This window comes from Sinohyriopsis cumingii, chromosome 18 (assembly GCF_028554795.1).
Source record: "Sinohyriopsis cumingii isolate HCF-2022 chromosome 18, ASM2855479v2, whole genome shotgun sequence".
Classification (NCBI taxonomy): domain Eukaryota; kingdom Metazoa; phylum Mollusca; class Bivalvia; order Unionida; family Unionidae; genus Sinohyriopsis; species Sinohyriopsis cumingii.
Window position 1 is genome coordinate 65376182 of NC_142978.1, and position 16259 is coordinate 65392440.

The 16259-nt window shown below is 36.3% G+C and overlaps 1 protein-coding gene across 1 annotated transcript in view; it reads right to left on the reverse strand.

Annotated features, from left to right (window-relative positions):
- Positions 1-8161: 8161 nt before the first annotated feature.
- The window catches only part of LOC149776815 (UPF0764 protein C16orf89 homolog), a 78812-nt gene continuing 70714 nt past the window's right edge, over positions 8162-16259 (reverse strand). The window contains exons 6-8 of the mRNA XM_089941523.1: positions 15264-15510; positions 10281-10330; positions 8162-9447 (exon numbers count right to left, since the gene is read on the reverse strand). Coding sequence (XP_089797649.1) covers positions 9368-9447; positions 10281-10330; positions 15264-15510 — 377 coding nt within the window. The 3' untranslated portion in view covers positions 8162-9367. The remainder of the gene's footprint in view (positions 9448-10280; positions 10331-15263; positions 15511-16259) is intronic.

A 16259-nucleotide genomic window follows, 5' to 3' on the forward strand; every position in this document is an offset into this window, starting at 1 on the left:
ACTAAAAAATATATTTCAGCTTTTCATTTAAATAAAGAAAAACAAAGAACACCATTAGTTGTATTGCATATTCTGATCAGCATCTTCCTCCTTCTTTCTGCTGTGTGGATAGAGCGTCCGCCTCGGATCCGGGGGGTCATGGGTTCGATCCCAGGCCGAGTCATACCAAAGACTTACAAAAATGGTACTAACAGATGCCTCGCTTGGCGCTCAGAATTAAGAGGATAGTGTTAGGACTGGTCGGCCTGGTGTCAGTATAATGTGACTGGGTGGGACATCATGCTACATGTCTGCGGCATGATGCCCCAGTTGCTAGACATCACTATAAACTGCCACACTGCAGACATCGTAGCGATATGACTGAAACATTGTTAAAGCTACGTTAGAAATCCAAATTACACAACACAAACTTTATGCTGTGGTAGGATCTATTCCAAAATTTTAACTTGCCCAAAACATTGTATAGGTTTTTATATAAATACAAGGCGACCTATTTGTTTTTTGTTTACACAGAAGGGAATAGAATCTCTAGTACTTCGTACTGGAAGGTATGGAGCTCCTCAGTCGTTTAAGTCAGTTTCGTTCATAAATGGTTATCAAAAAGAAGGTCTGTTTGAATTTGTCCAGTTTCAAGTCATTTATTTTAACAGTAATATTGATTTAACTCCGTTTTCTACAAGAATTATATGGTTTTGAATGCATCTGTTTCGGTTGTAAACGTTCTAAAAAATATAAATATTTTCTCAGAAGTTTAATCGTGTTTGCTTAATGCATCAATAATAGCTTAAATCAGAACTACATAGTTAACGCTTAACCGTCGGCATACTCTTCTGCATCTGTCTGAAGTTGTGTAACCTTAGCAAGTAATTTCTTGTAAAAGTCAGTAAATGTAACGTCTTTTATCGTTTGATGATCTCACTGAAATCTGTAATAGATAAATCGTGGGTCATTTTCATCGATCTAATTATGGTGCCATTCACGTTCGTTTCGTGTTTGATGTCCTCTGTCTTTCTTGTTACCTCTGTTAAGTAGTTCCTTTTTCTGCAGCTCTGACAAAGTATTTGTGTAAACTGTTACCTTATTCTTTAGGTCAGTACATTTTGTAATAAAATTATTTATTAAGTTTTTACATTCTCTATCGTATTGTTAGATTTCATTTGAAGTATTCTTGTAATTGTTCTAAATGAGAATATAAAGTAACAGTCTTCCAGTAGCAACCATTTCCTGTAACTTTGCTAGGTATCCATTTCACTGTTTTCCTGTCTTTGATTATTTAAATGATGTTTAATGCTTGATCATATGCTCTTTCTTGTCTTTACTCTCTCTCTCTCTCTCTCTCTCTCTCTCTCTGTGTGTGTGTGTGTGTGTCAGCACAGCTCCTGCAGATGTCAAATCCGTTTTCTGTTCTGATCAATCTGTATGTTTAGCTTTGAGATTGGAGCGCTCCGGTGGCCTAAGTGGTTAGAGCGTCCGCCTCGGATGCGAGAGTTCGAGGGTTCGAACCCAGACCGAGTCATGAATAAGGTTTATAAAAATGGTACTGCAGCTGCATCGCAAGGCGCTCAGCATTAAGAGGTTAGTGTTAGGACTGGTCGGACTGGTGTCAGGATAATGTGACTGGGTGGGACATGATGTTACATGTGTGCGGTTTGATGCCTCAGTGCTAGACATCGTTATAAAGTGTGACACTGTAGACATCGTAGCGATATGACTGAAAACTTGTAAAGGTTAAAAATCCGAATCACACACAGATAGAGCTCAGAAAATGGGTTAGCTCTTTCATAACCACTCCGTTCAATAGAAATTAATTTATTGTCTAAAATGTCTCCTCATGCCAAGATATCCTTCAAACAATTTTCTCTCAGTATCAATACGATTTGAACATAGTCTATATTTTCTGCATCACAAAGTCTATATTATCTGTATCACAAAGTCTGTATTAGCTGCATCATATAGTCCATATTACCTGCAGCACATGGTCTGTAATACCTGCATCATATAGTCCAAATTACCTGCAGCATATGGTCTGTATTACCTGCATCATATAATCCAAATTACCTGCAGCACATGGTATGTATTACCTGCATCATATAGTCCATATTACCTGCAGCACATGGTCTGTAATACCTGCATCATATAGTCCAAATTACCTGCAGCACATGGTCTGTATTACCTGCATCATATAATCCAAATTACCTGCAGCACATGGTATGTATTACCTGCATCATATAGTCCAAATTACCTGCAGCACATGGTATGTAATACCTGCATCATATAGTCCAAATTACCTGCAGCACATGGTCTGTATTACCTGCATCATATAATCCAAATTACCTGCAGCACATGGTATGTATTACCTGCATCATATAGTCCATATTACCTGCAGCACATGGTCTGTAATACCTGCATCATATAGTCCAAATTACCTGCAGCACATGGTCTGTATTACCTGCATCATATAGTCCAAATTAACTAAATACCATGGTCTGTAATACCTGCATCATATAGTCCAAATTACCTGCAGCACATGGTCTGTATTACCTGCATCATATAATCCAAATTACCTGCAGCACATGGTATGTATTACCTGCATCATATAGTCCATATTACCTGCAGCACATGGTCTGTAATACCTGCATCATATAGTCCAAATTACCTGCAGCACATGGTCTGTAATACCTGCATCATATAGTCCAAATTACCTTCAGCACATGGTCTGTAATACCTGCATCATATAGTCCAAATTACCTTCAGCACATGGTCTGTATTGCCTGCATCATATAGTCTAAATTACCTGCAGCACATGGTCTGTATTACCTGCATCATATAGTCCAAATTACCTGCAGCACATGGTCTGTAATACATGCATCATATAGTCCAAATTACCTTCAGCACATGGTCTGTATTGCCTGCATCATATAGCCTAAATTACCTGCAGCACATGGTCTGTATTACCTGCATCATATAGTCCAAATTACCTGCAGCACATGATCTGTAATACCTGCATCATATAGTCCAAATTACCTGCAGCACATGGTCTGTATTACCTGCATCACATAGTCCAAATTAACTAAATACCATGGTCTGTATTAGCTGCATCATATAGTCCATATTACCTGCAGCACATGGTCTGTATTAGCTGCATCATATAGTCCATATTACCTGCATCATATAGTCCATATTACCTGCACCACATTATAGTATTTAACTTCTCGATGTTTGTGCATTATACAACTGAATATATCTCAAATATTGATTGTAATATTTTTGTGCTGTTTAATTTCATTTTCTGCTAGCATTTAATCAATTCGAAATCTACACATCTCTATACCGTGAAACATGTACTTAATTTCATCCTATTCCAACTGATTCTGGTTAATTTTTGGTAATTCTGTTCTAATTGAAGGTTTTATGGACGTTTAAATGTACGTGGTTAAAGATTTTGGTCAGAAGATATAAATAAACAGAATGTGTAATTTCTCACATGATGTTAGCACGAGTTATCATTCCTCTTATTTTAAATGTGATCAAGTATGTAGACCTTAACATTGCAGTGTATATCTGCTTTTCATGTTTTGCCCATGTAGTCTGAATCAACCCCGTAAGTATTTGTAAATTTTAATGCAGCCATCCTTCTTTTTTTCTGGACTGTATGATTTCTGATCCTTGCAATGGTCCATCGTATCGTTCCATCTTAGTACGGTTTCTAATATTCCATCAGTATTGTGTTCGTTTATGTAGCGCTTAGTACCGTGTTATTACTGACTCATGATAGTCTTCCAGTCTCTAATCACTTGAAGTTATTGAAGTTCAGTTTTCTAATTTAATTCAACTTTAGCAAATTTATTTCATGATAAATTCTATCAAAATTAGTTTTAAGTTCTAAACATTGAAAACAACCATTCAAATCGTTTATATGTCACGTGGTCAGCAAACCGTTACGAATCGTATCGCGCCGTTCTAAAAAGTCTCTGTAATTATAACATCAACTATTTGTACCTTTCTATTTTCGTACTGTACGTTCCATGCTTTGTCAAAGACGTTCCAAGTACTGTACTTTCTTTTCTTGATCTCTTTTCATTTCCCATGTGATGTAATTTATTACCCTCTTCGGACATTGTCTACATTGCAGTATTTTTATCAAGCTTTTCCTGAGTGCCATTTTGTTATTTACCAGTGATGTTTTGAACGGACATTTTCTTTTTCTTCTTCTCTTGTACTATAAACACAAATTTGCATACCATGTACGTTTTAACACATTCATTTTCTGATGGGATGTTCCTCCACACACTTGGAACTCATTTATGTCAATGTCATAACACTGTCATCGCGTTCCCAACTTTGAAACGATTCATCATATCCAGGCCCGGCCCTATGATGTGCGGCACCAAAGGCATCAAACGATGAGCGTGGGGCCCCAAGCAAACAAAATTGCATGCGGAGTTGGTTCCCTGAAAGCGCGGGGCCCAAGGCGGTTGCCTTATTCGCCTTGCCCAAGGCCGTGCCTGATCATAGTTTACATTTAAATAGTATAAACGTGTTTGCTCTTCATCCGTGTTCTTTTGAAAATCGGTTTAGTTTTATATAAACCATCTTGTCGGATACAGATTCTGTAAAATCGTAAATAGTCGTGGGATAGAAAGTCGTGGGGTTTCAAGGCTTACCGTATTGTTGTTAAACAACGCTGTATTTCGAGTTGGATTAAATTTGCAGATGTGTTACCCACTATCCATCCATCCATCCATCTATCTATCTATCTATCTATCTATCTATCTCATCTTAAAATTAAAATTCCTACGATGTATACCGAGGCCTTAATAAGGACAGAAATTTAGAGACAACAGTGTATACTTGTTGCTTTTCCACATGGTGGGCTTATATGCGGACCAGTAAGGTTAACACATTATCTTGCTATAGTTTTTTCGTGATTTGAGAAGTTCAGCAATTTTTGTCTTGCAGTTTCCAATTGATAATCGTCAACGCTTTTGTAAACTACATGCAAATAATATGTTAACACATATTACATTTGAATCTGTGGTCATTTTAATGCATTCTGGCAAATCATGAAAAATGGTTATCACAATTTTAATGTTTACATTGTATAAAATAGTGACGTTTGTTAGGCCTGCATGTCCGACAGGCTGCCAATATGTCTGTAAATCAAGCTATATTCAAACCTTTGTCCACAATATTATTGCTTGAGTGTCTATATCTATCGGCACGTTTTAGAGTGTGAGTGACATCAGCGATATGTTAAATGAAAGATGTGCATCTTGTGCACATATTTTAGTGACCTTAACATTACCATACACGCATATATCAGTGATGTAACATTACCATACACGCATATATCAGTGATGTAACATTACCATACACGCATATATCAGTGATGTACATGCATATATCAGTGATGTAATATTACCGTACACGCATATATCAGTAATGCCATATTATCATACACGCATATATCAGTGATGTAACATTATCATACACGCATATATCAGTGATGTAACATTACCGTACACACATATATCATTGATGTAATATTACTGTACGCACATATATCAGTGATGTAAATTACCATACACACATATATCAGTGATGTAACATTACCATGCACGCATATATCAGTGATGTAATATTACCACATACGCATATATCAGTGATGTAATATTACCATACACGCATATATCAGTGATGTAATATTACCATATACGCATATATCAGTGATGTAATATTACCATACACGCATATATCAGTGATGTAACATTACCGTACACACATATATCAGTGATGTAACATTACCATACACGCATATATCAGTGATGTAATATTACCATACACGCATATATCAGTGATGTATTATTACCGTACACGCATATATCAGTGATGTAATATTACCGTACAGGCATATATCAGTTGTGCCATATTATCATACACACATATATCAGTGATGTAATATTACCGTACACACATATATCAGTGATGTAACATTACCATACACGCATATATCAGTGATGTAATATTACCATACACGCATATATCAGTGATGTAATATTACCGTACAGGCATATATCAGTGATGTAATATTACCGTACAGGCATATATCAGTTGTGCCATATTATCATACACACATATATCAGTGATGTAATATTACCGTACACACATATATCAGTGTCCGTAATATTACTGTACACAAATATATCAGTGACTTTCACATTATCATACATACAAATTTCAGTGACTTTTACATTACCGTACACAGATACATTAGTGACCAAAGCATTAAGGTACACGCATATCTCAGTGACTTAATATTACTATACACACATATATCAGTGACCTTAACTTGACCGTACACAGACATATCAGTGACCTTAACGTTACCGCACACACACTTATCAGTGACCTTAAAATTACCGTACACGCTTTGGGATAAACATAGTGTCATCAACTCTTTGTGTGTTGAGTTCCAATTTTAAGAATATATTCACACTGATGAGGATGATGTAATTTAGAATCTGATGCCATGAGAGCCTAAAAGAACGTATATTCCTCATAGTGAACGAAATTAATGACATCAGTGAATGAATTATCATAGTTCTCTGTGTCATTTTGAGAGAACAATTCAAACTCTTTCCCACAGAGAAAGATACCGAATTTTATGAGTTCGTAATTTTTGTCAAGGTGGACTAAGCATTTTTGTATTTGTCTTGTCATTTCTTGAAATAAAGATACTATGATCTCATAAATTGGAACAAAGAAACTAACCGCATGCATCCTATGTCCTCACTCCACTAGTACCCCAATGGTGAAGAAAACACATTTACACTTTAACAATTATTCAATCAGGTATTTTTGCGTCCAAATGAAGTTTCAAACAAATATAATGTTGTTCAAAAATGCGTAGTGCGTGCATTTGTTAGAAAGAAATATTGTCTAAATCTTATGCGTCCTACCTTTCAAAGAAAAAGTTGTATTTTTTTAAATTGCATTGTTCAAACATGCACCAAATAATTCCTTTATTTACTTATATCACCTGTATGCATAAAGTAATTACTTACGAATGCCGCAAGGATGATTAATTACCAAAAAGTTATATGTAATGTGGTTTTTTTTTTGTCTTTATACTATTCAAAATACTCCTGAACCAATTAAGTTCCTTATACATTTCTTTCATTTTTTTCTATATGCATCAGGTATAAGTACATATGCACCAAAATCATCTAACTTACGTTAGGCACTATCATAGACACCAAATATAAAATGTAGCATAGATTATGTTGTATTCGTTTATATTAAAAAAATAGCATTTGAATGAAATCGTGGGGGGGGGGATGTGCAAAAATACTGTCAACAAGATTTTGATCGATTAAATAAACACAGTTGAAAAAAAATGTATCTGATGTTGCCAGTCCGCTTGTGACAAACTTGTAAAGGCATTCTGCTTGCTGTCTAACAACGTGATTGTTCTTGTTCTCGTAAAAGAAAAAAAAGAAAACATGTTTTAATGGACTAACTCTTTGAAGTAACTAAAATAGTTGTTGGTCGTGAATTTGTTCAAATGTTCCAAGCGCAGCTGAGAGACATGGGCTTAACTGACACAACGGTTGATATCGTGTATACTTTTATAGTAACGGGGGGTGATAACATAGGGCGCAGGTTCCCGACGTACGGGGGTGGGGAATTAGTTACCATATAGGGTAGAACTCTGTTGCAAGGTCAGGTGCAAAACGTGAACCAGATTCGATTCTCTGCACCGACATTCTACTTCTCAACATACCTCAGTGGCTCCCGGTGGCCCAGTGCCCTAAGGCGCTCGCATTTACCGATCACTGCCATTTCACCTCTGTCCTCGTGGGTTCGAGATTTACGCTCGATCAATGTGGTTACATGTGAAAGCTTGCCAGTAGGTTCCCGTGGGTGGTGGTTCTTACCAGGATTTTCCCGGGTTCTTCCTCCACCAGATATACTGGCCGCCATGTATAGCCCCACATGTGCTGAAAATGGCGTTAAACCCCTAAATATACAACGCACGTTTTACCTTTATTTAGCTTCATATGAATGCTTGTAATATGAATCATTGATACCTGGAAATAATCTAAATGTAAATAATCCAAATCTATGCAAAAATGGCTTATGAGATAAGTAAACAAATAAGAACAGTTTATCAAGGTTTATTATATAAATACTATGGGTCGCACGTATGAGTGCTATGTCTTAGAGATGACAGATTGTACATACGCGATTTAACATTATTGAATACTGTATTTGTACAATAGAATAGGCCTAGAAATTACATCATGAAATTGCCCTGCACATACATTGATGAAGGTTTGTCAACTATGGTTGACTTACTGTGGAAATAAAACGATTCTTTTAGAAAAGTTTATAAATTTGTCGTTAATTATCAAAATCATTTAAATGAACCTTCATCTGTGCACGCTTGCAACAGCTTTTTTCTCTGGATACTGTCAAAAGATTAATTTATAGTCAAAACTATTTTACGAGGTGTGCGATTTTGCAACGACAGCTGTACTAAAACCGGAATGGTGCGTGTTAGTTAAGTCCCGCGTTTTCTTGTTTAAGAAACCACTTTTTGGAGTATTCGATATATAATGTATGTACTTATTGAATGACCATGTAAGAACAACAAGCGTACACAATTTTTCTATGAAAACGTATGACGCAACATTCGATAAAGACTTCGATTCCACTGGCTCAGTCTCTTTCTTTTGTCCTCTTGGAAGCTGTTCAACACAGTAAACTTTTATTAATACCCATATTTACAAGCGTTTATCTTTATATCTTAAGAATAGAAGTCATGTCCGCCGATCAATAGACAAAACCACATCAGTACTTCGTTAAAAGTCGGTAGCAATAACAAGGATGATACGGCGAAGGGCCGTACACGCTGTATCCGAAGAGTTCTTTCCCTAGACTCAGAATGCAACACGAAGATGGTTTCGTACGCACCACATACAACCTCTTTTACTCTTTCTATATATAATGTTGCATTACAAAGTGGATAAAATTACACACAAAAATCGGATTTATAACAGTCCTACACGGTGAGCCTAAGAATATCGACGCGCGGACCTCAAACAAAATATCTAAATAGTCTCAATCTGGGTTTGTGATAGAGAAATACAGATCGAACATCTGTTTCCAAAGCCAAATCAACCATGCATAATTAAATACGCATGTAATACGAAATAGTCTTAAAATCTTTCTTCTATATCTATATATAAACCAAGATATACAGTTAAGGTCTTCGCTGTTCACTTCAAATAGGTAATAGAAATAAAAGGGTAGACTCTAAGCTGCTGTCAACATAAGAGTCTGCACTCAATATTCATAAAAGCCTCTAAAGACTTAAAAGCAGGTAACGTAGGTAGACACTGAAAGCCGAAAATCCTAGCCCGGATGTGTGAGACAGGCAACCATCTGGAATAAAAAAATAAACATGATTGCAGATAGGGCAACGTTGTGCTTTTGTTTTTTGGCATTAAAATTAATACATATGGAGCTATATTTTCTCAAGGAAATTTTTTCTTTTAATACCGTCGAATTGTCTCCATTTTAATGAATTATCTTCCTCGATCGTATAAACTTTAATCTTGTGTACCGACATCTCAGCGATTACACGTACAAGTCACAACAGAAGCTTGTTATTCAAACCTATATCATATTAATTGTTCATCCTAACTGCATGCTTTGTCACATAAGCGTGCAAATTTGGTATAATCCATAATCGTTCATTAGTTCTGTTGTTTACTTGAATGAGCTATGTCCCGCGAAGAGGTCGGGTAAACGAGCTTATACTGTACCTAGCTACGTTGGTCCATCACTATTCGGGAACATGAGCAGTTTAACACGTTCCAGTTACAACACTGGTACGGTAATGGATCCCGTTATAATAGTTGCACTTTTTTGTCTATGGAATGTACCCCTGTACAAGGCGGCCTCGCTTATATCAGTATATACTTTTCTGGCTACTGTGATCAGCGTTATAGTGAGGAAGCCACTGTATCATTTTATGCAAGCTTTTTTATAGATGCCCATTGGACACCTTAAAAGAAATAAAGGGAATAAACCCTCTCTAATCGTGTTCTTTTACAGAAGGTAACGGTTGTCTCTGGTTTTAACACTGGATTAATGTCAATGCCCATGAAGAGCTCATTGTGGCTGTGACACTCGATGGAATACATTATTGGAGCATTAACATAATAATATCATAATTAAAGTTAGGGTTAAAAACAACGGATGAAAGATATTACCTGTCATGGCCTTTTCTCTTAGCAATTTTCTCATGGATCTTCTATTTCCCCTAAAAGGTACAAAGATATAAATATACAAATAAATAAATATATAGATGAACGACTCAATGAAATAAATAAATAAATAGCCAAATGTAAGACACATGTCTATTCAGAACACGTGATTGTCTCGCGTATCTCAATCTTTTCAATCTTCTACAATAGTAATTTTTACAAGAGTGCCCATTTCAAATGAAATTTTTGAACGAGTTGAATACATCAATCAGAGACGAAACACACACACATACACAAACACAAACACACACAAACAAGAATGATGTCAATCAATCTCCTTCATGAGGTTCATTTGAAATGAGAGCCAATGTTGATTTCTTCACAAAAATCAGTAATTTTATCAAGAGTAAAAGCTAAGTACAGTAATGAAATGATTCAAGTGTCTTTGTATGCTTTAGACAGGACTCCTCCCTCTTATGTCATATTGATTGTTTGTATAGAGATACTTCAGACTTGACTCCTCTTGTCTTTACAGATTATAGTGTTTATATTGGGATACTTCAGACATGACTCCCCTTATGTCCTTACCGATTATAGCGTTTGTATAAGGATACTTCAGACATGACTCCTTATGTCAGTACAAATTATAGTGTTTGTATAGGGATACTTCAGACACGACTCCCCTTATGTCTTTACAGATTATAGTGTTCGTATGAGGATACTTAAGTCATGACTCCTTATGTAAATACAGATTATAGTGTTTGCATAGGGATAATTCAGACATGACTCCTTATATCCTTAAAATTTATAGTGTTTTTATCGGGATGCTTCAGACATAACTCCTCTTTGTGTCATTACAGATTATAGCGTTTTATTGGGATACTTCAGACATTACTCCTGTTGTCTTTACAGATTAGGGTGTTTATATAGGGATACTTCAGACATGACTGCTCTTGTCTTCACAGATTAGAGTGTTTATATAGGGATACTCCAGACATGACTCCTCTTGTCTTTACAGATTGGAGTGTTTATGTAGGGATACTTCAGACATGACTCCTCTTGTCTTTACAGATTATAGTGTTTATATAGGGATACTTCCGACATGACTCCTCTTGTCTTTACAGATTAGAGTGTTTATATTGGGATACTTCAGACACGACTCCCTTTATGTCCTTACAGATTATAGCGTTTGTATAAGGATACTTCAGACATGACTCCTTATGTCAGTACAGATTATAGTGTTTGTATAGGGATACTTCAGACACGACTCCCCTTATGTCCTTACAGATTATAGTGTTTGTATAAGGATACTTAAGACATGACTCCTTATGTCCTACAGATTATAGTGTTTATATAGGGATACATCAGACACGACTCCCCTTATGTCCTTACAGATTATAGTGTTTGTATAAGGATACTTAAGACATGACTCCTTATGTCCTTACAGATTATAGTGTTTGTATAGGGATACATCAGACACGACTCCCCTTATGTCATTACAGATTATAGTGTTTGTATAAGGATACTTAAGACATGACTCCTTATGTCAGTACAGATTATAGTGTTTGTATAAAGATACTTGAGACATGACTACTCTTGTCTTTACAGATTAGAGTGTTTATATAGGGATATTTCAGACACGACTCCCCTCATGTCCTACAGATTATAGTGTTTGTGTAAGGATACATAAGACGTGACTCCTTATGTCAGTACAGATTATAGTGTTCATATGATGATACTTCAGACACGACTTCCCTTATGTCCTTACAGATTATAGTGTTTGTATAAGGATACTTAAGACATGACTCCTTATGTCAGTACAGATTATAGTCTTTATATAGGGATACATCAGACACGACTCCCCTTATGTCCTTACAGGTTAGAGTGTTTGTATAAGGATACTAAGACATGACTCCTTATGTCAGTACAGATTATAGTGTTTGCATAGGGTACTTCAGACATGACTCCTTATATCCTTACAGTTTATTGTGTTTTTATTGGGATACTTCAGATATAACTCCTCTTGTGTCATTACAGATTGTAGCGTTTTATTGAGATACTTCAGACATGACTCTTATGTCAGTACAGATTATAGCGTTTGCATCAGGATACATCATATATTTCATTGTTATCCTATATAGATTATAGTAATTGTATTGGATGCTACAGACATTACTCATCATGAGTCATGTGTGATAGGTATATTAAACATCGTATTTAAAAGAACAAAGGCCGTTGCTCAGCTCAAAGTAATTTTCGGAAAAATGTAAGGTAATTTTCAGAAGATGCCTGCATATGTGTAAATTGTACGAATTAGTAGGCTTGAACCTAGGACCATTTTTTGTTCTCGCTGTGGACGTACATGTACTACAGTACCAAATTTAGAGATCTTAGAATAAGCCTTATTTTTAAAGTGGTTGCTACAAGGATATTTTTGTCAAAAAAGGCCGGTAGCATCAATTTTCAATGCTTTAAAAGTTTTCTCTTTGATAATTAATTCAAAACATGCAAGCGCGATTTGCCAATCATATCTAAGAACGATTTGTAATTTGACCCAATATTATCATTACTGTCTTTGGAATTCACCAGTTTATATGTGCCCTTGTGGTGTGTGACATGAGTGTGTGACAACAGAACCATCCATCCACACCAGCTGAATGACTGCTTTCCTGGAGACACTGACACTATTCGGATACATTTTCATTTAAAATATAAGGTATACACAAATAATGACGTCGCAATGGAGAATTTAACAAAACATGACAAGCGATGTCGGATAGGACATGAGGTTGTAAAAGCCAGGAAATGCTTTTAGAGAGCACGTAATGCCTCTCTAAGCAAGACGTTGACAGGCTTTTGAAACAAATCAAACGGGGTTTAGAACTTAAAAAGTACCGCAATGCGAATTTTTGCGTTAGTCTGGAAAGTTGTTTATATTAAAGGATAGATAGAAGCATCGCACATGTTGCATTTTGGAAGTATAAAACTGCAATTAACATGTGTTATTGAAGAACTAGAGTAGACATTATTAAAACAAAACCATGGATGGGAGCAGCAAGGAAAGCTTCAAAGCCATGGTGCCAAGAATTTGTTTCCACTGGCGGACCTTATAAAAAGATCATCTAGCAGGAACGAGGATGAGATCCAGTCACCCTGTTCTAACAATTCTTCTGCTTACGCCCACCAAAGGAGTTGCATATTTTGCCTGACACTGGCCAGTGCTGGAGAATCGAAAAATAATAAACTTCTGAATACATTCAAAGGCTTCACTTGTCGCCCCATCCCAACCTACCCCTCGCCATTTTCTTTAAAACTTGCCCGAGAAAAAACGTGATCACTAAAGAGAGAGAGAGAGAGAGAGTCAACCTAACCTTCTCTTTTATATTGACATTGCACTGTTCTCTGCTCTGAAGTACCATGTTCTCATCTAAACGATCAATAATTATTCTGTATTATGATCTTCATGTATTATATACAAGACAGTCAGCCCACAATACCCTGGGTTTGCTGATCAAGGTTGCAGGTAAAAATGTGCGCATTCAGTGAGAATCACGAATCCGTAAAACAACAGTTATGACACTCACCAAATCCGGCATTTTCCTCAGCCTACATTTTGCAGCCAAATGATTCGATCCTAACCGACTGTGGGCTCAGAAAGGTAGAATAGACCTGATTCACTCTCCTGCGGAGACAGCGGCTGCGGTGACTGAAAAGGCGCGAGCTTGGACCACCGGATTAGCCAGTGTTGACTACCGTGGTGTTTCATTGGGTAAGGTACGGTACTCATATTGTATCGGCACTAAATAACTAACTTCTGTTGCTGTGCCGTAGAACGCCAAGCCAAACCAAATCCAAATGTACCAGCCACAATTATCACATTTACCATAACAGCAACAACGAATCTGGACCAAACCAAACAAAAAAAAACAGTTTTGAAGATGCAGCTTTTCATATTTCAGTCCATAAATCAATCCCCCAAATCTGTGTTGATACTGATGAACGATATGTGGGTATGATGTCACATGTTCATTAAAATGTGCAATTTTGCTGCAAACAAATCTATCCGGAACAAACGTGATTACATATTAGACACATACCGGTCATTGGTAACAGCCATATCTAGAACGAAATTCAAAATGGCCATAGGGTAGAGGGCTGTGCTATCCCACGTGGATTTAGAAGTCACCAAGCATAGGATTGGCTCCGGAAATATAATGTACATGCCAACAAAAGAATCCCTCGGCCGACGATAGCTCCCCAGCCGCAAGAAATACGGTGTATAAATAAGTTTATACGGTGTATAAATAAGTGTATAAAATGTACACCGATGTGTGCAGCCATAACTTGCTGCAGATTTTTGCATGTTTTAATTGCAAATTTCAACAACGACGTGCTTTCGTTTCATCTGTTAGCAGATTAAAGACATAATGAACGCTATGCTCACGATTTTTGAGAAAATAAATCATATTCCTATTGATTTCATGCAGGTATATCTCGAAGAAAGGTCGTTCAAATTTGCTAGGCAGGCTAGTATACGGCTATCCCATGCCGACAACAACTGGTGTCGGCGAATTCCAACTTTTCGATAGGGAATGGACTCTGACACTACACCCCAACATAAATGTCCAAAGATCAAAAATTGGGTTACAAGGGTCAGAGGAAACTCGGACTAAACAGAGACCACTTATTCCGTGAGAAAACCACTGTAATGCATTACAATATGATTAGATAAAAACATATAAATGCACATTTTTCTTAACAAACAACTAAAGAAAAATTTAAAACCACGTAATACATCGCTGTACCTAACAGAGTGAATATGAAAATCATATCTAATCATATAATATATTTTTGCAAACCTTCCTTTGATTCTGGAAACATACATATCTTTTCCAAGATAACTGACTGAAATTCAAAGAGCACACATATGTCTTTTTCTGTGAAATTTATTTGTGCTCCTTGTCGGAAAATCATAAGAAAACGGCTCACCTAAACGTTGACTTGTTTTCTTTTTCAAATTCGACCTCTGCCTCTTTTAGAAACTCCTTTATGTCACTGGGCGACAAGGTATGACCTTCGACCTTTTGCAATTCATCGACCATTTCATTAACCATTTCGTCCACCTGATTTAGGCTCCACTTGAAACAGCCCTCCCTCCTGTCTGGCCATCTCAATACCATTCTGATCCAATCGGTGTTCATAAAGTTCTCAAAACCCAAACTGCCACACAAGTCAACTGAAATATATATATATATATACATATATATATATATATATATATATATATATATATATATATATATATATATATATATATATATATATATATATATATATATATATATATATATCTTTGACTTTCGAAAGTCGTGACCATTACCATGACAACGTCGAGACTTTCTGCAGAAAGCAAAACATCTTGCATCACATACAATTATCTCCATTTTCAACTACTTGAATTTAGCATAACTCAATCATAGCCCTGAAATATTACAATTACCAGTATGTGATTGTATGGCCATAGTTCCAGGGAATTTGCAAAATATGAATATTTTAATCCACCATATTTTGTTCCAGATTTCTTCCGCTGATGGAAAGGCTTAAGATGTTGCATCTGATTGTCATGCTTATATAAAATCTGATCATTGTTAGCGTTCGGATAGTTACATGCATTTAACAGATTACTAAGGTTTACGTTGGTTCCATGCATTTAACAGATTACTAAGGTTTACGTTGGTTTCATGCATTTAACAGATTACTAAGGTTTATGTTGGTTCCATGCATTTAACAGATTACTAAGGTTTACGTTGGTTTCATGCATTTAACAGATTACTAAGGTTTACGTTGGTTCCATGCATTTAACAGATTACTAAGGTTTACGTTGGTTTCATGCATTTAACATATTACTAAGGTTTATATTGGTTCCATGCATTTAACAGATTACTAAGGTTTATATTGGTTCCATGCATTTAACAGATTACTAAG